Source organism: Melopsittacus undulatus, unplaced genomic scaffold (genome assembly GCF_012275295.1).
Source record: "Melopsittacus undulatus isolate bMelUnd1 unplaced genomic scaffold, bMelUnd1.mat.Z mat_scaffold_42_arrow_ctg1, whole genome shotgun sequence".
Classification (NCBI taxonomy): domain Eukaryota; kingdom Metazoa; phylum Chordata; class Aves; order Psittaciformes; family Psittaculidae; genus Melopsittacus; species Melopsittacus undulatus.
Genome location: NW_022994317.1, coordinates 726,200 through 752,914, shown reverse-complemented (window position 1 = coordinate 752,914; position 26,715 = coordinate 726,200). Strand labels below are relative to the sequence as shown.

At 40.7% G+C, this 26,715-nt stretch overlaps 1 protein-coding gene across 1 annotated transcript in view; it reads right to left on the bottom strand.

The window, feature by feature from the left end:
- LOC117438520 (peptidyl-glycine alpha-amidating monooxygenase-like) overlaps positions 1-26,715 on the bottom strand; it is a 125,861-nt gene that overhangs the window by 47,836 nt on the left and 51,310 nt on the right. Inside the window, 4 exon segments of the mRNA XM_034074001.1 lie at positions 4,038-4,125; positions 6,998-7,055; positions 8,988-9,108; positions 10,284-10,822. Of these exon segments, the coding sequence (XP_033929892.1) occupies positions 4,038-4,125; positions 6,998-7,055; positions 8,988-9,108; positions 10,284-10,375 (359 nt within the window). The 5' untranslated portion in view covers positions 10,376-10,822.

The following is a 26,715-nucleotide window of genomic DNA, read 5'->3' as shown; positions in this document are numbered from 1 at the left end:
GCAGCAGGTGATTACCTACAAACTGTATTTAAACATTTATTTAGATTAGGTAACTGTTTTCAAGCTGCCTTGCCTAATCCCAAAATAAAGGCTGTATCTATGAATCATCTCTTTCAAGAGAGCTCATTTCAGTGTTAGGTTTGACGCAGTGCAAGACCTGTCTTGCCAAAAGACTCAGAAGTTCTGAACAATTCAATATTTTCTTTTAAATCATTCAAGTGTATTTCTTGACTACCTATAGAGAATCCAAACTTCCAATGAATCAGCTCAGGCATGCTACTTTGACTTCAGCACAGTTTATCAGCTCAGGCAAAACTTGTTGTAGTGGATGAAGTGTTCTTAGGGCTATTATGATCAAGAAAACAGAAGCGGCTGTATGTTTTTTCTTAGTGCACTGAGAGCAACCTGAGCAAATGAGCCCTAGAATCCTACTTTATTTCTGTGGAAAGGCCTGAGCATTTCAAGAAGGGAGAAACATCTGTGTTCCCCATTAGACACCGTCAGACAGCCTTTTCAGATGGCCAGGGGTATTTGCATGAGCAGCATCAAGTCACCAGAAAAGCCACCAAGCCAGCGTAGCATCGTAGATTCTGCCTCAGCAGTGCTAAGGGCACAGGGCAGTAAATCCCTAGAAGAGTTATCTGGAGGCTGTATCTTCCCCCTTCCCATTTTTCCACGTTCAAAACTGGCCTGAATGAAAGTTCACGCCTCAGGGAAATCAATTTTGCCCTTGCATTCTAACTGCTCCTAAAGAACTATTTTTCCATAATACACCTAGCCCATGATGGTATGAAAAATAGTTCTTGAGCTAGTACATTTCAATGTTCTTACAACTGATTACGAAACATCTGAGTAATGTTGCCCAGAATTACAATGAAGAAACTACGATAAGGCAAAAAACTCCATTATAGTATACCTTATTTGAATAAAAGCTGGCTATGTAAAAATGTTCATCATGTAAACTGTAGGGGAATGAACCTTGCTAAACAAGATTTACAGTGGTGTCCTCAAATCTCAGTTCTCAAACAGTCATTCTGTCCCTAGGAGATGGAAGAGCAAGGGAAGTCATCACTTATTACTCTGCAGGTAACAAAAATAACAGATAACAACAATAAAAAAAAAAAACCCTGAACATGTCTTACCGTTAACACACAGTCATCAGAACAAAACTAGTGCTAGTGGCTGAAGATTCTAGCATATGTAAACCAGTAGGAAAAGACTTGCTTTTAAATTGTATGTACTCTTGGCAGTGACTTACAAATCACAGAATCACAGAATCTCAAGAGTTGGAAGGGACCTTGAAAGATCATCTAGTCCAACCCCCCTGCAAGAGCAGGGTAACCTAGAGTACATCACACAGGAACTTGTCCAGGCGGGCCTTGAATATCTCCAACGTAGGAAACTCCACAAGCCCCCTGGGCAACCTGTTCCGGTGCTCCGTCACTCTCACAGTAAAGTTCTTCCTGATGTTAACATGGAACCTCCTATGCTCCAGTTTACACCCACTGCCCCTTGTCCTACAACTGGACATCACTGAAAAAAACCTAGCTCCATCATCCTGACACCCACCCTTTACATATTTGTAAACATTGATGAGGTCACCCCTCAGTCTCCTCTTCTCCAAGCTAAGTATATGCCACAGTTTCTACATATCTGAACATTTAAATGAACATGTTTACAACATAGACATTTACAGATACACACATATAGATGTAAACACACACATATGTCTACACACATATATACTACGTTAATTATATACACATATGGATACATAACAAAGGATCATTTATATGAGCTTATGTAAGTATGTCAGGCACAAATGCAGATGTCTAAAGCTTCCTTTATGTAGAACAGACACGATCATCTTTCTAGCCTTGCAGACAGCTACGGGCAGAGAAGGATGAAATGCTCCAAACTGCTGCAGCAACAAGGATGTGAGATTATGAGACATGGCATGAAAAGCTTTTATTTTGAGAATGTAAAGCAAATACTGCAGTTCAGGAACTACACACAAAAAAACAGCAAGATTTAATTAAAACCTGCATCTGATAAACTGGAAATATATTTAAATGCAACACTATTGTATTTGATCTGGCTGAGCTGGAGTTAATTCTTCCCCATAGCAGCCTTCATAGTGATGTGTTTTGATGTGTTTTGGTAGCTAGCAAGGTGTCGATTAACACACCAGTGCTTTGGCTACTGCAGAGCAGTGTCTGCACAACATCAAGACTGTCTGTCCAACATTCCCCCTTAACAGCAGGCTGAGGGTGGGCAAGATCCTGGGAGAGAAACATAGCCAGGACAGCTGACCAAAGTTACCAAAGGGATATTTCATATCACAATGTCTGCTCAGCATATAAAGCTAAGAGAAAGGGGATAACGGGTCATTTGTTGTTACGACATTTGTCTTGTGAAGCAATCACTACGCATACTGGCGCCCTACTTCCAGGAAAGTGGCTGGAGATTGCCAGCTGATGGGAAGTAGAGAATAAATCTTTTGTTTTAATTTGCTTTCATGCATAACCTTTGCTTTTGCTTTATTAACGTGCTTTTATCATGACCCACAATTTTTTTTTCCATCTTATTTTCTGCCCCCTCCCCACCTGAGGAGGGGAGCGATAGAGCAGCTTGGTGGGCACCTGACATCCAACCAACATCAAGCCACTACAACTAATTACATGCTTCATCATTTGACAGGTAGATGTTAAGTACAGCAATCAAAACCAAATGCAACATTAGCTGCCACTGGTGCTCTTCTGCTGGACCATAGTTCCTCTTGAAGAAGAGAGATTATACAGTCTGATCAACCTATAACAATACTTTTCTATCACATATGGATTATTTCAAGGCTCCAACAAAACTACTTCCAGACATATAAACCCGAGAATCTACAAGTAAAATCAGTTTTAATTACGACACTCAAGATGTAAACTGGTTTTAAAAGTTCACAATGTGAACCATTTTATGTTGCTGTATTTTTCATATTAAACTATTCAAAAAGTACATTGTGACATTTATGATACAATAAAAAGAACACAGAAAAATTGTCTGCTGGGAAATGAACAGAAATTCTGTGCTTTCACAATTTTATTTCTGTCTGAACTTTTTAAGTGTCTCATTTTCTGACAGGACAAGATTGCAACATTTTCTTTATTAAAATTGTTGGTTAGTAGATAGAAAGGAGATAAAACTAATGATTTATGTTTGTTATATGGTTAAAATATTACTCAAATCATCTCCATAAACATTCAGAGGATATTTGAAATGCTAAATTAATATTTTTGTTTTGTTTCATTTTGATTTCTGTGGAAAATACATTATACTACACCTATTAGCTCTAACCTGCAGCACTACTTACCTTTTTGTAAATACTTAAAAGTTAAATTGTGATTATGTAACCTGACCAGAAAATACAAATTCAAATTGTTCCACAGAGCAGAGTAAATCACAAGCTTTGCAGGGTCAGCAAAATCTGTTTTTTATTGAAAACCTGGAGAAAACTTGCAAAATTACTGGACATTCAATTCATTTCCACCTTCTTTCGTACTCTTCACTCTAGTTCCCTACACTTATTTTAGAGGCATTGAGAGGCTCCCTCTGCCCTCATTTTGAAAGGCAAGTCTACCACCAAACCACTTGAGAGAGAACATGTTCTTCAGCTTACTCTTTACCCAGCTTCCTTCCAGACACCTGATAGAACACTTCTTTATACACTAAAAGCAGCCAGCTGTGGAAGAAACCTGGATTTATTGGTACCCAATTGTACCCTGCCTTCTACAGCTCCTGTCTCCTCCTTGGAGAGAGTCAGTTAATCATGAGGAATCAGAAAACACATCTTTTTCTCAACTTTACAAAGTACTTAGTTAAAAATAAAAATAACACCTTTAAGTGTGGAAAACCCAGAATGTTATACAGTTCTTCATTCTAAATTTTTCTGATTTATCAAAAAATTGTGACACAAGAAAAGGTTTATGTAGAAGCAAATAACACAGGAAAACCTAAATAAAATAACAAAGGCAAACTGTAACTCTTACCAGTGATTTTCAGTAGAAGAGGGTTCATTACATCCAAAGAGCAACATGTGATGGACAGTGTCCATGCTGGCATGAGGCTTAAAGTCAACTGAAAAACGAAATGGTAATAAATAATCTATCCTTATTTCCACCAGAAGTTACATACACAAGAGCATTTTGTGCATTTTTTTCTCTTTAATACTAGAAATAGGCATGTATGTGCCCACTCATTCATTTACCTTCTGCTTTTCACTTACAAGCTGTCCTTATATTCCCATTCAACAGCTTGTCTTCCAAGCTAAAAGAGTAACAGTTTTGGTATTGATACCAATCTAAATAAAATTTGATTTACTTTCCTGATCAAGTACTAGTTTAAATTATAAACTCCAGGAGAAACATGAATGAAGAGAACGTGGCGTCAGTTTAATATTAACTGTAATAGTTATTAACTGTAATAGTTAATAATAGGGAGTAGGGGAAAGTGTGGAAATAGAGATGACTGACTGCTTCTCATATATTTGGTTTTTATAAACTCCCCTGGACCTTCCACAGACTCAATTTTGGTAATTTTGGTAAAGGCTCAATTTTGGGTAAGCTCAGGAACTTTTAATGGCACCGGGGTTTTGAGCAATTCAAAAGCAATGTATTAAAAAGAAGTTATTCTAAGTTCACCTTCATAAATAACAATACAATGATATAGTTAATATTCTTTCATTCCTGTAAAGGAATGAACTTTGAAGAAATTTATCAACATATCAGCATCCACAGTTTGGCAGATTAAGGAAACATTAGAGGCCTTCAAAACAGTGAAATCATCATTACTTGGTAATAGGGAAGTTAATATATGCCATATTAGAGTAACAAACCCATAGTCTCAGAGTCACGTATGGACAAAAAGTAATGAATCATCTAATTATTTCAATTTGTGTTGCTGAACTTAATAGGCTCTATCTCATTCATACAGCACAATCTGATAGATAGGGACTCACTATGAGTCAGTAAGAAAAAGCCAACATTTATTTACTAGTCACCCATGTGAATGAACATGTGAAAATGACAAACTGGGTGTTATAAAGTTGGTATTTCTTGGCTGAATGGTTCGCTGTCAGACTCAATTCTTGTAAGTGTCTGGAATTTCAGAGCACCCTTTATCTACCACTACAGCTCACCATAGTGAAAAAAATGTTTTTTATCAACACCTGCACCATTAAAGACTCAATCTAGCTTCTAGTTTGGCTACTCATTCATAAACATTAATCAAGCATAAGGTGGAAGACCAAAATCACAATACATTTTTAAAGTGTAACTGAAATTACATTTTCTTGAAAAGTTATATATTAACCTCACTCATCGAGATAATTTAAGCATTAATCTCACAGCCATTTAATTTCATAGGAGCAAAAGGCATGTTGCTAAAATTAACCCTGGATTGTAAACAATGCTATCATGGGCAAACTTGATGTTCACAGAACAGGTTTTGATTTTATATTTTTTTAATTTGCTCATCAAGTGATTAAATTTTATTATGCTTTCTAATGACATGTACTCAAGCACAGTGATCACTGGGAAGGTTACCAAATCCTATAAAAATCTGGTGCAGAACATGTAAACACTTCAACCCTAAAAGTTTTGCGGTCTTCAGAGAAAAAATAGGCTGCCTTGCATGATTCACATTGAGACTGCATAAATACCACTTTTAGGCAAATTCTTTAGTAGATCCTTCTAAACACACACACCACTGAAAATTTATGTGGCTTTAACACATGTAAGCACCAAATGACAGAACTAAATGTGCAGGAATCTAATAAAAAATAGTACTATGCAAGTTTGCAACTCAGTGAAGTGCTAAATAAAAAGTGGTTACCTGGCAGGTTAGCAGTGTATCTTTCTATGAGTCACATGAAAGCAGAACAGTCTATTGCACGCACTGCAGAGCATCTATAGTTTATTAGACAATGAACACTCACTCTCTTTTAATGCTGTGTTCCTTTCTGGTATCAAACTCACAGCCAAGATGGCCAGGTCAGATTCTGACTTCTTTACAAAACAGATACAGAGGAAGCACTGAAGAAAATTTACTCAATTTTTTTAGGTACTATAGTACACGAAAAACTAAGCACAATATTCTGTTTCTGAAGGATTTCCAAAAGGAAATACATAGGGGACAATAGTCTCATAACACACCACAACAAAAACTACATAGGATTCCCACCATATTTATTGTAAGTGCAGCTATTCTAAAATGTAACAAGAGAGTAAAGGAGGAAAGATACAGACATTTTAACTCCTCATTGTTTTATTTCAGTTTCTAGCATGTTCTGATAGTGAAGCTATGTTCAGTTGAACCAAAAAGCCTTCTCTCTACCTGAACAACTAACTGTATGCTCATGAGCAAGACAAAACAGATGTACCTTTGAGGTACTTTAACTTTCCAAACAGATGGTGTTGTTTGCTGATCTATATGATCAGAGCTTTTGCATGCTATTACAATAGTGTTTCCTTCTATTTGTGTGCCATGACATTTAAAAAAGCCAATGGAGGGGAAAGGATTTGGCTGGTTTTGTTTTTTCCCTCAGATAAGTAAAATCTTACTGCAGCCAACACTGACTATAAGTGCAAAGGATTTACAGCCTGTACCAGCAGGTAAATAAACGGTCTGCTCACTGGAGCAGAATTAATTATCCGTCTAGAGACAGAAAGCCAATATTTTACAAATGGGACTGTTTGGTACTGATTGCCAAAGGCATCTGCATGCAGTTTCTTAACTACTGTTACTCATGAATCTCTCCAGAAACAGTGTGTTATCTTGACTCTAAGTAGGTGTCTCTAGCTTGTTTGTGCATTAGCTATGATGAAAGCATTCTGGAAACTCGTGACAGCCAAAGATTAAGTCAATGTAATTCAATGAAAAAAGTAACAGAAAATGCTGAGGTTCTTCAAAATGGCTTGCCTTAGGTTTTTTTCAGTCAAACAAAACTCACCTACATAAGCTTCATCATCCATTGGCAGGGGAACTGACATGCAGAGGTAGGTATCGGACTATTAAAAGACCAAAGAACAGATATTACCTTTAAATTTGGAATATTTAGAATGAAAGAAATGGAAATAAAGGATCAAAATTCACTATGCTTTCTAAAGATGAATGAGGGACTACTGAGCAAACTAATACGTAAAAATTATATATTTATAAGCCTGAGCACTGAATTAATTTGCAGTGGTTTACAAACACTGCCCCCTCCCCACATGCTAAATATTTGGTGCTTCTTTTCCCTCCTCCTCCTGCTTGAAAACATGTACATGTTTCCTCTTTGAACCAGGCATATATTTTACAGTTTAAGCCCCTATTTTTAAAGAATTAAATTATTCCTATTGTAATTATTCCCAAGCAGCAATGTGAATGCTCATAATCTAGGTACAACCTTACTGGTATTACCAAAAATTCATCTCAGTTTGATGGAATACATGCAGATGGTTAGACTTCTTAATATTCAAAGAGATTGATTTTCAGTATCTGTTTTCCACACAAATTACTCGGGAAGCTAAAACATGAGGACCTTGGAAATGTAAATTAAATACAATTGCCTACAGTGATGCTATGGAAGAACTCAACTCAGCAGCAGTACTATTTCAGAAGTTCCCTTTTCATTTTCTAGCTTGGAGACATTTTTTGACTAAGCAACCAATGGCTTCAGAGCCCTCAGAAAAATTCTTACATTAGATAAACCTGCCAACTGTACATCTACTGCAGATTACACTGGTCATAAATTGTAAACAAAGACCTGGTTAGTTCTGTTACACATCTTTCTGTTAGCTTGCTATAATTCTCAGTAAAAAATGTGACTGTCAGGTGTGCATACCACCAAGGAATCTGAAATGACTGACTCCTTCATACATGTTTCCTAGCTCTTCAAATAATGCCTCCTCAGGTAAAAATCAATTAAGCAATTACAAATATGCACATAGATGAACTGAGAGTACTTCTCACTCTTTCTAAATTATAACTTTAATATTTTGCTGCAGACAAATAAAATCTAGTAGAAACAATATTTGTGCTTTACGCTCACTGGAATGACACTGCTTACTCTAAATGAGAAGTTCCAGAGGGCTGCTCCCCAAGAACAGAAAACCTCATTTTCCCTTCAGTATTTTTAAAAGTATTATCTGCAACAATGAATCACCATCTACTGCAGCACAACATCCCGCTCTTTACAAGCATCTGCCACCCTCTAAAAGAGACACAGGGTCTCTTAGTGATATATGTAACTCCTTGCAAAAAAAAAAAACCCTTTATTAATAATTGTTTATCTTGCTTAATGAAGCTATATGTGAAGATGACAGGAGAATCTCAGACTTTAGGTGAGCCTTAAAAATTCTAATGTTAAAAATATTAACTATTCTCTTCATTTTCACTCAGCTCAGCAGAAATTAAGCAACTTCTAACATGAGAGAATATACTATTATGACTTGTTTATAGTAGATTTTCTGGAGTATTTCAGGGGCTTAAAATACTGGGTCAAAAGCATTACCCTTGTGAAATACTTTCTGGTTGTCTTCTGCGCTGGCCAAAGTCGCAGCAGTGTTAATTTTAACTGAACTCATTTCACTAAGGCCTCATTTGAGATTTGGTGTAAACTGTAACTCCAAATAAATGTATGACTTACTAGCACAGCTGGAAATATTTCACTTTAATAAAACTCATATTCCCAGTTTTAATAAACTTCAGCATTTCAATTTATGAAACCAAAATTTCAGAAATACAATTAATCACATGCAAAGATTTTTCTCTCATTTGAGATTACTTTTTCTGTTTCTTATTTTTCTCTGGACATACCTATAATATGTCTATAAATGTTACCTTGTTGGTGGGGTTTTACTCATTTTATGTTAATTATACTGTAGGCAAGACTTTATTTTCCAAGGTTATATATAAAAAAAAGTAAGTAAAAAAAAGAAAAACTGCATTTTTCTCACCTGCTTAGGTGTCACACCAGGCATGCGAATGTCCAGTGCAAAATCTGACAGACCAAGTGACATAACTGGCTGATGACTTCCAAGGCATTCACTGGAAAAAGATCTGGTGGTATCTTTGTACCTTAAAATGAAGGAGGAAAGACTTTTTACAATATTGAATTTTGTTGTGTCTTTCTAAAAAGCAGGCAGGGTCTTGAGAACTAGTAGGGAAGTCTGACAATGCTGAGGAGCTCCAGGAGTGATCTGGAAATTTCACTCCTTCACAAGCTTAAGTTACCAAGCATTTACTGAGACAGTTCCCCTGAGCAATCACACAGACTAGTTCGGAAAACATTAGCTAAAATGTAGCCTGTCATCTCATCTAAGAAGTTGTCTGTGGTACCTGGATGTACAGATAGAGAATTAATTCACTAGAAAATTTCAAGTACTGCTAATTATTCACAAGTGTGGGTTTTGGTTTTTTTTTACGACTATGTGCCTGATGTGTAATGCAATACAGATTAAATTACATGTAAAGGGGAAATTTTTAATTCCAACACCACAACATATATAGCAACTTCTATTACAACCAGTGAAGTAAAACAGTAAGTTTTACAACTTTACGTGAATATCAAAGTCTGTACTGAATGCAATGTATAAATAAATTGTAAAAAAAATAGGTCACAGTACGGAACTAAATGGTAAGACATCTGAAACCACGATGCAACATTGATATGAATTTGAAATATGTATATTCATGTACATATATATATATAAGGATACAGAAGTGACATGATAACTACAATGTCCAATATGCCTCAAAAAGAGTAGAACACTTTTCTGGAGTGCTAAGAGACTACAGCTTCTCTTGTCCAAACTATATTCAAGTTTACCTATGCAATTCTGCATACAAATTCCCCACCACCCCAGCTTCCCAGGATTGCCCATTTTTAACCTAGATGATGCTTTCTCATTAAAATATCATTTTATACTGCAAGCTAACTTAAGCAGCTGAAATATATTTACACCTGGTATAGTCTAAAATATACCTGCGGTGTTACTTAAAAATTTTCATAATTGTTCTTTTATCATTCTAAATTCATATTTTATAAAGCAACCTATGAATAAAACAAGACTTTCTGCCTTCAATATGACAACAGTGCCATTTCAAAAACTGCAGAAAATAAACTCAGAGCAACTGAGCAAAAACAAATAACGACCATACATGTTTTTATCTAGGACATGCTTTTTCATATATCTATAATATGGTAAGTGACTGCATGCATTCAACACATAAGGTCTTCCTGTATAACCCACCTCTTGAAGACAGAAAGTGAGCTTCTGAAACCCAAACAGATATTTTGAAAAACAAAAAACAGTACTAGCAGGTTGTTAAAGAGGCCAGCCATGACCACCCTGCTGCTTTTGGCCTGATTAAGAGAGCAGAAAAAGGGCAGCACAGTTCTGTCGGCTGTGATCCTGACAATTAGGCTGCAGCAGCAGTATCAATTCACTCCTTCGTTATTATGTGCTCTGCAGGCATCCTCCAGCTTCTGACAGACCATCTGTCTCGGAAGGTGATACACAGTAAATCAGGAAGGTGGATGATGCTATGTTGTCTCTATTATTAGCTGTGAAATTCTGTTGAAGAATCTTCCCTTGCAGATAGATGACACCGTACTTCTGTCCACTTAGGCAGCTGAAACGAAGTAGCACTCCTACTGCTTTCTCCCCAGGTTGTGCAATTAAATCTGCATGTTACTTATCAATCCACAGTGCTGCAACTGGCATCACAGAGACTGTGGGGGTTGGAATTCCATCCTCACAAGAAATCAGCATCAATCATCCTTCAGAACCTGTAAAAATAGAAGTAGATAAAGGATGAGTAATGCATTATAGCATTAGTTCTCACCAAATCCCTGCTGAGGCATTTTAAATTCATTAAAGGAAGCTGTTTCACAAGCTTTATTTAGTCCAACCTAGCAAAGACTGCACCAAGTCTGTTGATTCCTCCTCATCCATATAGGGTCAGAAAATGACACGTTTCATACTGATATACAAATGCACTCTCAACCACATTTTACATGATCAGAAAAAATATAAACCCCTTACCCCCCTCAACATGGTAAAAAGCAAAGAGTGCAGTATTTCACACATATGAACACTAGCATAATGTATTCTACAAGCAGCAAAAAAAGACCGAGAGCTGACATGGCAAGAATCAAGGTTTCTAAATTTTATCAACTATCACTAAACGTTTCTGCACATACTGTGGGCTGGGAGAATATTTTACTGTTAATGAAACCTGCAGTATACTATTATGTCATCTGTTTCTTATGTACTTCAGTAACTTTTCATATCCATTTTGGAAAAATCAATTCTACAAATTATTTTTGGAAATACTGCAAGAACTACTTAGATCAGACTGCTTCATATTCTTTCATAAATTAAGGTTATATCAGCATAACTATTACTCTCCTCATCACTTAAGCTTCAACTGTTCTTACTTACACATTTCAGTTTACACAGTATTTTAATTTTAAAATTTTGAGTGTTTTTGTAAGTATGCTGGAAAATCACACTGTGCTACTGAAGACAGTAATGCATTTTTATTGAGCTTTCCAATTCTGGCAGAAGTAAAGGTTCAAGTCATAATAAAAATCAAAGTCATTAAAATGCATTATGCAGTAATTCTTTTAAGATAAATATTAATAGGAAAAAACCACCCAAGCCCAACTATATCCCAGCTCCTGGAAGACATAGTCAAAATACTGCTACAATGACAAAAGAGAAAAGAAGGCTTCTGACAGGAAACACAATTGAAATTCATGTGTTTTGAAAATTCCTTCTATTTTAGGGCATGCATGCAGAAAAACTTATGAAAAAAAAGGGCTTCTGCATAAACTAAGAAGCCATACTGCCTGATGCTTAGCACCTACACTAGATCAGCACCGAGCTATTTGTTAGTTTTTAAAACCTGATTACATTAATCGTCATTAAGCTTGCATATTTTATTAACTAAAGGTATAAGAAAAAGATTCAGTCATAAACAACTAAAAATAGACTTCATCTTACTTTCATCTTGCCAAAACCATGCCAGAGCTGTCCAGAATCATTCGTGAAAGCTATGATACCAGCGTAATGCTTTTTTTTTTTTAATGTAATTTCCATGTTGTCAGTTCTGTAGCCTACATCATCTTCACCAGTGAACTATGGAAAGCTACAACATGTATAATGGACTGCAACATGATGAAAACAAAAATATTTAAAAAAATATAAAAAAGTGTGATATGCTTCACAAAAAGTTAAGGCATCTATGAAAACAGAAGGCTTCATTAATCTTAGTCATTTAGGTCTAATTACACAACAGTTAACTGTTCAGCATCTTTGTAATTCACCTGGTTGGAAGTTCTAGTACTGTTAAAATTTGTATTACGTAAGAACTTAGGCTATACTCTAAATACACTTGACAAACAAGAACACTGAAGAACACATGCAGGAATAATAGACTGGATCTTAATATACACAGAATTGCAATGTTCTGACTTCTTTTTTTTTGAATCTGCAAAGGTATTTGCCACGGATCAGAAATTAAACCAAGCACTCATTCTTGCAAGCTTCAGGAAGTCTGAGATTGGTAATGTCAGACAAACATCTACCTGGTACATGAATTAATAAAAGAAAGAGACAGAGAAATCTGGTTATTTGAAATATGAAGGTATCTTTACAGCAGCATTCAATTATCACTGCAGTAATAGCAGAAATAAGCAGGACATGTTTTATTACCAAAACATGTGTCTTAATGCTATAGAGAAATATCTGATAATTCATGGCTTTTAGAATGCTGGCCACAAGAAAAAAAAAAAAAAGAGAGAAAACAAATACTCTGGAATTCTCTAAAAGAGCAAAAAAATTAAATATGTAGTGAGATCAATACATGTACAGATAACATCTGTACATTCTATTTAAAAAATGGATGAATTTCATCCACAAGCTTGTTTTTTAATTACAGTTTCATTGGCTGTATGGATATGAATAGATAAAAGTGCAGTGCAATTGATATTTAGTATTAGACCCCTGGACAACCAGATTTTACATTGAAAGGAAATGAGAAAAAAGGAAAAAACAAACCAAGCAGCAATATCATGAAGAGTATTCAATGTCATTTTAGATATGATGCAACACATGAGAATACTAGACAACAAGGGAATGAGGATGAGAGATTCAATAATAAGATTACACAGTTACTTAAGTTAATTATATAAGACATAATTACTGATATAGAGTGAATGGTAAGGGAAATGAAAATCAGACTGGGCAAAGTAAGCATGTTATTTTATCCCACACAGACGTACCAGATAACTATATAAAACAGTGAAGTAAAGAAAAACAAGAACTAGCATGAAGATGTCTCACTGAATAGGCCGAGGAAAAAAAAAAAAGAAAAAAGTGGCCAAGAAAATTGGAATTCAAAATACAATTTAAACCAGTACACAGATACAGCACCGATATTCCAACATGATGTTATACAAAACTGATCAATTTCCACAAATCAACTACAGAAAAAGAAAGCTGTGTTAACCACAAGTTCATACAGCACATTACAATAACTTGTTTCCAGTTTAGTCACCTAACATTTTATACGTGGTACCTAGAGAACAAGCAAGATGCAGAAACCTCACCTTCAACCACCACCTTCCTTCAAAAAAAAAAAAAAAAAGATGGTCAAACCTTATGTGAATTGATATGAAAGTAAGGTAATTTCTCGTAGCTGAATCACTTTTCTGGTTTCTTATGCACTAAAATTATGGAATTGAGGAAGGATTATTTGAGTTCTGTCTCCAGCTAGACTACAGAGTGAATGCTAGAGCATTTAATCTACAAACAAACTTGAAGCTTAAGCAACAACTGGGTATGCAAACAATAGTCAGTTCCACAAATGAACTGTAGGTAGGCCTACTAGTTGAAGCACTTAGCTTCTAATAGCACAGGAAAATCAATACTTTGTGGGATCAGCTTAAAGATTCATTAATGCTCTAAGTACAGCCACTTATGACACGTTAGTCAAACATGCAAAAAGCATTTGGGCAAGAAGCTGTCATATTAGACAACCTTCTGAACCACAGCATCAAGAAAAAAGCAACTCACAAACCAGTTGAGAATCTAGGAGCTGCTAGTGAAATTATCAGAAACACAAGATGTGTAATTCTGACGACACCAAGCTGGTAGGAGCAACTGATACACAAGAGAGTTGTACCACCATCCAGAGGGACCTCAGCAGGAGGGATAAATGGACTGACAGGAGCCTCAGGCTCTTCAACAAGGGGAAGTGCAAAGACCTGCATCAGGGGAAGAACAAACCCAGGCACCAGAACATGCTGGGAGCAGCCCAGCTGGAAAGCAGTTGGCAGAAATGGATCTGGGGGTCCTGGTGGACACCAGGCTGAAGATGAGACAGTGATGCGCCCTTGCTGCAAAATACCCTAAGAGTGTCCTCAGCCAAACTACTGCCAGCAGGTCAGGGGAGGTGATTCTTTCCCTCTCCTCAGCACTGGTGAGGCCACACCTGAAGCGCTGCATCCAGGGCTGTGCTCCCCAGTATGAGAGACATGGATGTACTGGAGAGTCCAAGGAAGGGCCATCAAGATGATGAGGAGACTTGAAGCATCTCTCGTAAGAGGAAAGGGTGAGGCAGCTGGAAATGTTCAGCCTGGAAATCTCATTAATGTATATAACACCTGACAGGAGGATGCAAAGAGGATGAAGCCAGGTGACAGGTTTTTTAATAACATTATCAATGACCCGGAAAAGGCAATCTAGTGCACCCTCAGTAAATCTGTAGATGACTTTAAGTCGGGCAGAGTGCTGATCTGCTGGAGGGTAGGAAGGCTCTGCACAGACACCTGAAAAAGCTGGATTGAAGGTCCAAGGCCAACTGTAATAAGTTCAACAATGTAAAGTGACACAACAACCCCATGCAATGCTCCAGGCTTGAGGAAGAGCAACTGGAAAGCTGCTCAGTAAAGAAGAACCTAGGGGTGTTGACTGACAGCCACTGAACATGAGCCGGCTTTTGTCCAGGAAGGCAAAATGGCCAACAGCATCCTGGCCTGTATCAGCACTAGTGCGGCCAGCAGGGCCAGGGCAGTGACCATCACCCTATACTGGGCACTGGTAAGGACTCACCTCGAATCCTGTGTTCAGTTCTGTGCCCCTCACTACAGGAGAGGCATTGAGGTGCTGCAGTGGGTCCAGAGAAGGGCCCAGAGCATAAGTCTGATAAAGAACAGCTGATGAAACTGGAGGTGTTTAGTTTGGAGAAGAGAAGGCTCTTCCCTGGAGGAAAAAACCTATCTACAACTACCTAAAACAAGTTTCTAGCAAGGTGGGTGTCAGTCTCTTCTCCCAAGTAATGAATGAGACAAATAGCCTCAAGCCAGCAGAGGCTTAAACTTGATATAAGGAAAAACTCCTTCACAGAAAGGACTCTCAAGCGTTTGCCAAGGGAGTGACTGAGCCACCATCATTGGAGGTATTTAAAAGATGTGTAGATGCAGTGGTTAGGGACATGGTATACCAATGGACTTCTTAGTATGAAGTCAGTGGTAAGACTCAACGATTTTAAGGGTCTTTTCTAACCTAAAAGAATCCTATGATTGTGTTCTATGACAAGACCAGAGTCAGTGGGCACAAGCCTGAATCACAGGCAGTTCCATCTTGGCACCAAGAAACACGTTTTCATTATAAGGGAGACTGAGCATCAGCACAGGCAGCCCAGAGACCTGCCCCCATCCTTATGAGATACTGAAAGACCAGCTGGACATGGTCATGGGCAGCAGGGTACCAGATGACTTTCAGAGGTTCCTTCCAGCCTCAACCATCCTGTGACAATAAATTCTTTCAACCTTTAAAAATAGTATGGTAAGGCCAGTCAGTATCAGGTAAAAGCAGCGAAACAATTTAAGGGAAATAGATAGCAAGTGAAATGGATAAGAGGTTATAACCATGCAAATTTTAACACTGTCTACAATATGGAGAAGATAAAAGACACCACAGATATATGATACCAAGGATTTTCCCTTTAGATTGTGATGGCAGATGAAAAAAACTTTCCTGTTTCCAAACTGAGGTCTCTTGATGACTTTTACAACTGCACTGCCCATACAGGGGCTATCAACGGGTACAGAAATGGCAGGAAAGCCAAGAGAACTCTCCTCAGGTAAGCTGCTTTTACAGCCTAAAATGCCCTGAACACCAGTTAAACCATGATTACAGAAAAACAGGGCCTACATAACTTTTAATGTAATGTGTAGTCAAACAAATGTAGCTCTGAATTTAGAGCTCTGGTTTTTGTTTTTAAATAAGTATCAAAACATGTCCTGATTTCTGTGTGATGTTGTTACCAAACTTTTGAATTAAATAATAGACTTATCATCTTAGAAAAGTCTCTGTTGCGTTGTTTAAGGAGAACTGTTTTACTTTCCTTGAAGCATTTTTTCCTAGTTTTATAGGAAAACATTTAAAGCACGATTATAAATAATTCAAAAATTAATGAGTTTCTTTTAGAGTAGAAGCAGCTGCTTCAAACTAGACTTCATTGGACTGCTGTACCTCCAAAAGCATAAAAGATAAACTTTCAGCATATACCAAACTCACTGTAACTGTAGGCTGACTTTTATTTCCCTCCTTTTCAGCCTGCATTGGTTCAGGAAGCTGATGCCCTCCCCTCTGTGTTAATACACCAGCACTGTATTAATTTTCCATTAGATCAACTGGTCAATGTGCCAGAATAGCTGCTATACTCCTACTAGAAAAGAAATCATGTGAGCATGCAGCAGGGGTGTAAAGGAACCCCTATTTGGCAGCAATTCACAGTGAATTTGCTATAATATAAAAGATACTTCTTAAAAATGAGAATTGCAAGCTGGCAAATACAACCTGCCTCTTGGTTTAATTTAGATTTAACAAATGTGTATCTTCTGCTGCCAAAACATTTTTTCAATATGGATATTAAAGGAGAAAGAGGAGAAATATGATTGCTCTTATTCTTGTTTTTTTTTATGAACAACCTTCTGTAAAAATTTATCTGCTGAGGCATGAGTATGGTGCATATTTTTAAAGGAAGTTATTTCACAATGATGAGAAAAACACTGTCCACTCCATCAGAAGCAGCACAGTATTTATACATTGACAAAATTCTTGTATGCATTACAGCAGTGAAATTGGATGCTTTCTAAATGGATTTTTTACTCTTCACATACTTTCAATTATATTGAAATTGGACAACATGCATCCTTTCCTTCTATGATTAGAAAATTAACAATTAATTCTTAAGCAGTGCTTAAAAGGAACCTTTATAAGTGCAACAGAATTTATGAAAACAAAGTTGAATACTTGACTATTTAAACTTATGTTCAGGGATTTTGCTGACCTGTTAAATATGTGCTCTTTGTTACATGAAGATTCTCCTTGGGTTTCCTGCTGGGAAAGTATGTTCTACTTATTATCTGAAGACAGGCTATCTGTATTGCGGAAAATCAATAAAACAAAATCCTTCAAAATCATTGTCCAATTCCGTAGGTATGGAGAGTTTTACCCTCTTAGACAGCTTTATTTTGAAATTACTCGAAGTTTTACACAGTGAAAAAATTCAGGATGAAGGACTACCATTTACACTCTGCCTTTGTCTTTGGAGATCAAAGATCAACAGGTTCACAACACAACTTCCACATTCCTAACTGTTAGAAAGAATAAGAATTTCAAAGATACCATAAGCCCTGTCACCCCAAACCAAAAGCAAAGCCTATTCACTGAACAATAAAGGAAAGCACTTGAATCGTACTTAGTAGGCCATTCATAACGCAATAGCTGTCATGGAAATCAGAAACAAAAGGAGGTAAGAAAGCAGGCTATAAAATGTGTTTATGCAAAGAAAGGACAAGTACATTATTTCCAGGGGGATCAGGCAAAAAATAATTTATCCTCATCTAACTTATAAAGAGAAATTAAAACCAGCCTCAGAATTATTTTGAGAGCATCAGGAAATGCATGAGGAAAAACAGAAGAACCAAGAGAAGCAAGAAAAGCACAGGTCACAGCATCAGAATCACTGTCACCCTGGGCTACACGCTCTGCCCACAGCTTGCTGCTCTCAGCACCTCCAAGTTGGATTGCTGAGGTGAGTAGCTCGAGACCGGATGCCTTCAACACCTGCGTGGGGGAAGCTCAGCGCCCCGAAGCCTCACCTCGGAGCAGCGAGAGCCACCCAGGTAGCCTCAAGCCCTCGACAGGACTTACCCAGGAGCCGGCAAGCTCAGCTGGCGCGAGCAGGGACTCACAGGGGGCGGAGCAGGAGGAGCGGCACCAGCCCTGATTGGGTAAAACCCTGCCCGAGGGAGCACGGAAAGTCAGAGAGGGTGTGGCGCAGCGGTTTGTACAGGCCGGCGGGAGGGATGGGGAGCACTTGCCTTATGACCAGAGCCGGGTCTGGGAAGCTCTGCTCCGGTTGCTCCAGTGGTGGCCAGCGTAGGCACCCAGACAGAGCCGGTAAGAGGGGGAGGCTGCAGGGCAGAGCTCGGAGTGGAGAGAGTGCTTGCACTGGTCTTGTGAGGGAAAGGTGCAGAATGGGCAGGGCTGCGCTCGCTGCCCCCTGATGGAGGTCCTCCTCCAGCAGGTGGCTGAGGCTACGGGATTGCTGTCAGTAAGCTGCAAGATATCAGGGAAGCTGAGGGGAAGCAGGACTGCTTGCTCCAGGCCCAAACAGCACAGGGGCCTTAAGTATCCCCTGTATCTCATGGAGGGAAGAAGGAGGGCATTAACCCGGGGAGATGGGAAACAGTACCAAAAAAAAAACCAAAAAAAAAAAAAAGGAGGAAGAAGACAATTAACAGCAAGGGGCTTCCCCCTAAACCTGTTGTCCCCACCCAGAACTGCTTTGCAGATCTGCAAGGGCCTAACACGAAAAGATACACCTCACAACGTGAACCTGATGCACTGGTAAAGAAGATCACTACTGGCACTGCCAGGAAAAAGCAGTGGGTCATGGTGGTAAGGGACTCTACTTTGAAAGGCACAGAGGCACTGTCTGTCGGCCTGACCCAGTCACAAGGGAGGTGTGTTTGCCTACTACGGGCTCAGATCAGAGATGTCGCAGAGAGGCTGCCTGCACTAGTAAATCCCACGGACTATTACCCACTTCTAGTGATGCATGTGGGAGGTAGTGATATAGACAGTAGTAGCCTGGAGAATATAAAGAAGGACTACAGAGCCCTGGGAGAGGTGGTTAGGAGCTCTGGAGCTCAGATTGTCTTCTCACCAGTTCTCCAGGATAAAGGGTGAGGACCTTAAAAAGGCCAGGAGGATTGGCCAAGTTAATAAATGGTTAGAACCATAGTAGAACATAGTGCCACAGTTAGGGGTTTGGGTATTACAATATGGGACTCAATTTGGGAGGCCATGACTACTGGAGGCTGGTGGAGTGGTCTTGACAAAGAAGGGGAAGAGTAGTTTTGGTAGGAAGCTGCCAGACTGGTAAGAAAGCTTTAAACCACATGGGGGGGGGGGGGGGGGGGGGGGGGGGGGGGGGGGGAGGGGGGGGGGAATGAGCAACATTCCGTCCCGGAACTTCCAGGTCAGTTTCCAGCACCTGTAACAAACAATCAAGAGTGATGCAAAGATATTCAGAACTGCTCCAGTCAATGAGCTGGCTTTCATCTGGGACCTCAGCTCAGATGCATCTGTACAAAAAACCCGTAGCATGGGGAACTAAACAAGAGGAATTAGAGATGTGGGTACTCCTACTGGGATATGATACCATTGTCATCACAGAAACATGGTGGGATGGCTCCCAAGATTGGAAGAGTGCTGGAATGGGAGGGTTATAGGCTCTTTAGGAAAAGACAAGCCAAGCAGGACAGGAGGGGAGTTGCTATTTAGTTAGTGATAGATGGAGGTATGGAAACTCTCTCTGGGGACAGGAGAGCAGTCAACAGAGAGTTTGTAGATCAGGATAAAGGGGAGAACAGCAATGGGGATACATTACTGTGGGGATCTGTTACAGGCGCTTGATCAAGAGGAACCTGGATGAATACACTCTACAGACAGATAGGAAGAGCCTCAGCTCGCAGGCCCTTGCCCTCATGGGGGACTTCAACCAACCCTGATATCTTTGGACCGACGGTTACAGGCCCAGCACAAGCAATCCAGGAGGTTCCTTGATTGTGTGGGAAGACAACTTCCTTCTGCAAGAATAGAGGAACTGACAAGGAGAGGTGCTGTGTTGACCTTGGCTCACCAACATGAAAGGGATCATTGGAAATGTGGACACTCCAGGGCAGCCTTGGTGCAGCGATCATGACATGGTCGAGTTTGAGATCCTCGGACAGTGGAAAAGAGCGTTGCAGTCAACGGTCCACTGCCCTGGACTTCAAGAGAGAGACTCAGGGCCTCCTCATGGAAACCTGCTTAGCAAGGCTCCATGGGATAAAGCCCTAGAGGGGCAGCTGGGCCCAAAAGACTGTTGATTGATATTCAAGGATCACCTGCTACAGGCTCAGGAGTGTTGCTTCCTGGACTAGAAAGGAAGTGCCAGCAGGAGTGCCAGGAGACCTCCTTGGGCGGATAAGGAGCTGCTGAGGGAACTTAGAAGGAAAAAATGTGGAGCAAGGACAGTGGCAGGGATAAATACAGGGATGTTATCCGGTAAGCTAGGGACCACGTTAGGAAAGCTAAGGCCCACTCAGAATTAAATTAGCTAGGGATGTGAAAGATAACAGGAAGAGATTCTATAGTTATGTAGGCGAATAAAAGACAGACTAGGGACATATAGGCCCCCTCCAGAAAGCTATCAGGAGAGCTTGCTACCTCGATTTGGAGAAGGCTGTGGCTCTAATGACTCTTTGCCTTGGTCTTCACTGGCAAAGGCTCTGACTGCACCACCCAACTCTTCAGGCAGATTGCAGGGACTGTGAGAATGAACCTGAGGCCCACTGTAGGAGAGGATCTGGTTCAAGAGCATCTTAAGAACCTGAATGTACACAAGTCTGTGGGACCTGATGAAATCCATACGCGGGGTCTGAAGGGAGCTGGAAATGAAGTTGCAAAGCTACCGGCCATCATATTTGAAAAAATCATGGCAGTCAGGTTGAAGTTCCTGATGATTGGAAAAAGGAAATGTAACCCCCATTTTTCAAGAAGGGGACAATGGGACGACCCAGGGAATTACAGACCAGAGTCAGTCTCATCTGTGTGCCTGGCAAAATATGGAGCACAGTCTCCTGAAAGGCATGCTAGGGCACATGAGAAATAACAAGGTGCTTGGTGACAGCCAGCATGGCTTCACTAAGGGGAAAATCCTAACCAATTTGGTGGCCTTCTATGATGGGGCTACAGAAATGATGGATAGGACAGAGCAGTTGATGTAATCTACCTGGACTTGGCAAAGCGTTGAACACTGTCCCACACAACATCTTGTCACTCAATTGGAGAAAAAAAAAATTTGGTAGGTGGACCCACTCGTGGATGAAGAACGGGCTGGATGGCCGCAAGCAAAGAGTTGTGGGTCAATGGGCCTCAATGCCAGCTTGCAGACCAGTAACAAGGGTGTCCTCCAGGGATGGGTTGGGGACAGCTTCGTTCAACATCTTTGTCGCTGACATGGACAGTGGGATTGAGTGTGCCCTCAGCAAGTTTGCCGATGACACCAAGCTGTGTGGTCAGTTGATACGCTGGAGGGAAAGGAATGCCATCCAGAGGGACTTGATACGCTTGTGAGGTGGGCTGATGCCAGCCTTATGAAATTTAACCAAGCCAAACTTCAAGGGTCTACACTGGGTTGGAGCAATCCAGGCACAGCTACAGGATGGGCAGGAGAAGAGATTCAGAGCAGCCCTGAGGAGAAGGACTTTGGGATGTTAGTGATGAGAAAAAAATGAACATGAGCAAGCTTCAGTGTGCACTCACAGCCCAGAAAGAAAGCCAGCCATATCCTGGGCTGCATCAATAGCAGCCTGACCAGCAGGTTGAAGGACGTGATCCTGCCTCTCTACTCTGCTCTTTGTGAGGACCTCACTTGGAGTTACTGTGTGCAGTTCTGGTGTCCTCAACATAAAAAGGACATGGAACTGTTTGGAACAAGTCCAGAGGAGGGCCACGAGGATGATCAGGGGACTGTAGCAACTCCCGTATGAAGACAAAAGTTGGGGCTGTTCAGCCTGTAGAAGAGAAGCTGCGTGGAGACCTCATAGCAGCCTTCCAGTATCTGAAGGGGCTTATAAGGATGCTGGGCAGGGACTGCTCATTAGGGACTGTAGTGACAGGACAGGGGGGTAATGGATTAAAACTTAAATAGGGTATGTTTAGATTGGATATAAGGAAGAAATTCTTTACTGTTAGGGTGGTGAGGCACTGGAATGGGTTTGCCAGGGTAGTTGTGAATGCTCCACCCTGGCTCTGTTCAAGGCCCTGTTGGACAGAGCCTTGGGTGACAGGGTTTAGTGTGAGGTGTCCCTGGCCATGGCAGAGGGATTGGAACTATATGATCTTAAGGTCCTTTCCAACCCTAACTATTCTATTATTCTATGACTCAAAGGACCAAACTTCAAAGCCTAAGTAGACCTGACTTTGTCAGATCAACCTCTAGAATAGATATTTTACTGAACAGTGAGAACTTTGTGAAAGCAGAAGAAAAATATGCAAGAAAACAGATGCAAAAAAGTTTAACTGCTACTTCACAGTGTGATCTTATGAGCAACCTTTGTTTAAGACTTGCTCATCTGCCAAAAAGTAGAGCTGTGCTAGAACTATCTTCCCAGTTGCCTTTTCCCCTCTTTTCCCCAAACAAATATGACAAATAGCACTCCTCAAAACAATGCACACTGATGTGTGAGGCAAAAAAAAAAAATACCTGAAAAGGCAGGAAATTAATACTATATAAATGCTGGTGAATTTCAGACCAAAATAAAAGTAATTTTCTTGGAAATTCTGGAAACTTAAATTAATTTCTGAATTCTAAGCTAAGATTTTCAAAGTGTGACACATGACTCAAGATTTCTATTCATTTTTGCCATCACTGTGCTGTAAACTATTAGGTTTAAGCTTGTTTAAGAACGATGAATTGTACTGCTTTTGATAGCACAGAAATGCAGCAAACCACCACACAAATTCATTTCCTGCTCAAATTAATATAAATGTGCTTGCATTACTAAGATGTTTAGAAGATTTGAAGCAGAAATTCAGTTTTATAACCTGGTTTTTCATCCTTACACATCAGTCTTTAATAATTGTGAAATAAACTCGTGGAACTTCTCGAAACACTCCTTATTAAAGAAGTAAAATTAAAAACTTCCTTTTTTCTTGTAAGAATCATAGGAATTTTTCATAAGTCTGAAGACCAGAGAGAGATTCTGTTAGTTCTCTCATTCTGCATTTAATAGCTCTTGAAAAAGCGTTTTATTCACATTGAATCACCTCACAATCCTTTTGCTTTTGACCAGGTATCAAAACAGGTAAAATTCTGTCATCAAGGAAGATCAATATTTTTCACTTAAAGAAATGAATATCATAACTGCTAATTTAATATTCTGAAAAATATGAACAAGTTGGATGGTACTAATTACTTGCTTAAAAGGGAAAATACATGAGAAAACCTCCCCTTTCATTTTAATACCCAGATGACTATCACACAGTGTAATAAGGCTCAAGTTTCACTGAAGTGCCCTTTGTTTTCCCTTTGTTATGCAAAAATAGAAAATACTGAAGGGAGAATGTTTTATAGAGTTAAGATCAGCTTTCCAAGGACAAAAAAAAAATCACTTAAAATATTACACATTACATATGAATTATGAATTAAATTCATTGCATGTTCCTTCACTAAGGAGGGCTTTTGATCATGTTCCCTAAATTCACTGTATACAAAGTATACATTCAAACAAGAGTAAAGCACCATTTTTTTCAGTTAAAATGTGTAGAACATCGTTAATATGTTGTATTGTGTTTATGTAGATAGGCTTTGGTAGCAAAGGGGCTGTGGAGGTGGCTTCTGTGAGAAAACACCATAAGCTGCTCCCATATCTGACAGAGCCAATTCCAGCCAGCTTGAAGATGGACCCACTGCTGCCAAAGCTGATCCCATCTTGCAATGCTGGTGGTGCTTTTGTAAGTACCTGTTTACAGTGGGTAAAAAACACTGCATTAGCAGCTGAGAGCCTGGAGTCAGAATTAGACAAACCATCCTGCAGACACCAAGGTCTATGAGCTGGTTCTCCCAGGCACTGAGGCAGAGATTCCCATGCACCCCTGTGGTGCAGCCCATGGTGAGGCAGGCTGTGTCCCTACAGCCCATGGAGGTCCACGGTGGAGAAGGTAGCCACCTGCAAGCCCAGGGACAACCCCAGGCTGGAGCACGGAGATGCACCCTGAAGTAAGGCACAGTTACTGAAGAGCCCAAACTGGAACTCTAGCATTCATGGCTATTATTCTGTTTTAAACTGTGTCATGGTTTGAGCATGTTTTGAGGGTGTTTTTGTTCAAGGTTTTTTCCAGCCAGGTGGAGGAGGGGAGTCCGGGAGGAAGGAGAGACAGGACACCTGACCCAGGCTAGGCAATGAGGTATTCCATACCATAGCACGTGATGCCCAGGATGGATACTGGGAAAGAGAGAGGCTGGAGAGAGAGCTCTGGAGGAAAATGGAGGAGGGAGTACATGGTGCTCGGCCAGGCAGGGTGGAGTGAGTTATGGGTCGGTGGCTAGTGGAGTGTTGTATTCTTTTCACTTGTTGTTTGCTGTATCATTATATTTGTAGTAGTAAATGGCAGTAGGGGTTTTGTGTTATGCCTTAGCAATTAAACCGTTCTTATCTCAATCCGTGGGGGCTACATTCTTTGGATTTTTCCTTCCTAACTCTCCGGGAGTTGGGGGACTTGGTTTAAACCACGACATTAATGGCACCCAACGTGGGGCCCAAGGGTTTGAGATAAGAACAGATCTGAGCGGATTTATGGTCTCTTGTCACAATGCTGATTTATTGGCTCTTAGAGGTTTTTTCTCTGGATCTCGCTGTTTTGGGATTTTTGCCGGGTACTTTGTGTATGGATTGGATGTGTTTGTGTTTGTCGATCATGGGCTTGGGCTAAAGCTTTTGTTTCACTGTACTTTGTGTCGGAGGCTTGTAATATGGTGGGGCTCCGGCAGCAGGGGGGGATGGACCTTGGCCGTGGACTTCGACTTGTACCAGGCCGTCCCGCTGCTCTTCGCCGTCCTTGTCCTTATCCTCGTCGTCATCTGCGTGGAGCTGCGTGAAGCCAGGAAGGAGCGGCCCCGGGAGCTGCCGGCAGCTGAGGCTGCCAGGGAGAGCGGCACAGGGAGCCAAACGGCTGTGGCAGACCAGCGGGAACAGGCGGGGGAGGAGCGGAGCGGGGGTGGTAGCTGAGCTGCAGGATCAGGCAGCGAGGGGGGTGAGTCCCGCGGCCGTTCCCAACCCTCCAAAGGCCGAGAGTGTCCCCCGGAAGTCGCCTGCCAAGCCCCAGCAGTATGCAGGAGGACTACGCAGCACTTCCCAGCAAGGCAGTGGAGGAACCGAGTCCTGCCGCCATTCCGAACCCCGCAGCGTCCGAGAATATTCCCTGGAAGTCACCCGCCGAGCCCCAGCAGGATACAGGAGACCCACGCAGCACTTCCCAGCAAGGCAGAGAAGGAAGATCCGGACTCAGGAGAAGAGAAGCTGGTGGTGGGAGAACTGGCAAGCAGGGCAGCTACATCAGCCCCAGTGACAAGTGCAGCAGCAGCACCTGAGAGTTCTGACGGTTATGAATGGCTTTTGGGTGCCCTTGGGACCTGCCTGCTGATTGTGATAGGGATCAGCATGGTGGCATACACACAGAGTGTGTTCTATCCACAATCATTTTGTCTGATCCCAAAAGTTAAGCAGAGTCAGGTTTGGGTCTTGTCTAGGGTTAGACAAGGATATAGGAGCACCAGGAGACTGTCCCCAAGGCTGGACAGTCATGAGTGGCAGGCATGTGGGACAGTATGGCCAGGTATCTGATCCATTGGGCCCCCTCCAGTGCTTTGGAAGCATTGGAGGTGGAAGGCAGCTGTATGGAGTCCCCAGCAGCAAGCTGTAGAACTGCTGAAGGGGACGGTGAATGATTTTGAGCCTGGTGGGGCCCAGATACTTCAGGCTATCAGTACAGAGATGCAACATAGAGATGTCTCATGATCGAGGGGTGGACTTAAGAGTGATGGTGTATTCGAAAAGTAGGATCTGGGCATGACGTGAATGGTATGGAATAAGGGGTGGATAATGTCATGGTTTGAGCATGTTTTGAGGGTGTTTTTTGTTCAAGGTTTTTTCCAGCCAGGTGGAGGAGGGAGTCCGGGAGGAAGGAGAGACAGGACACCTGACCCAGGCTAGGCAATGAGGTATTCCATACCATAGCACGTGATGCCCAGGATGAATACTGGGAAAGAGAGAGGCTGGAGAGAGAGCTCTGGAGGAAAAATGGAGGAGGGAGCACATGGTGCTCGGCCAGGCACGGTGGAGTTGAGTTATGGGTCGGTGGCTAGTGGGGTGTTGTATTCTTTTCACTTGCTGTTTGCTGTATCATTATTATTTGTAGTAGTAAATGGCAGTAGGGGTTTTGTGTTATGCCTTAGCAATTAAACCGTTCTTATCTCAATCCGTGGGGGCTACATTCTTTGGATTTTCCTTCCTAACTCTCCGGGAGTTGGGGGACTTGGTTTAAACCACGA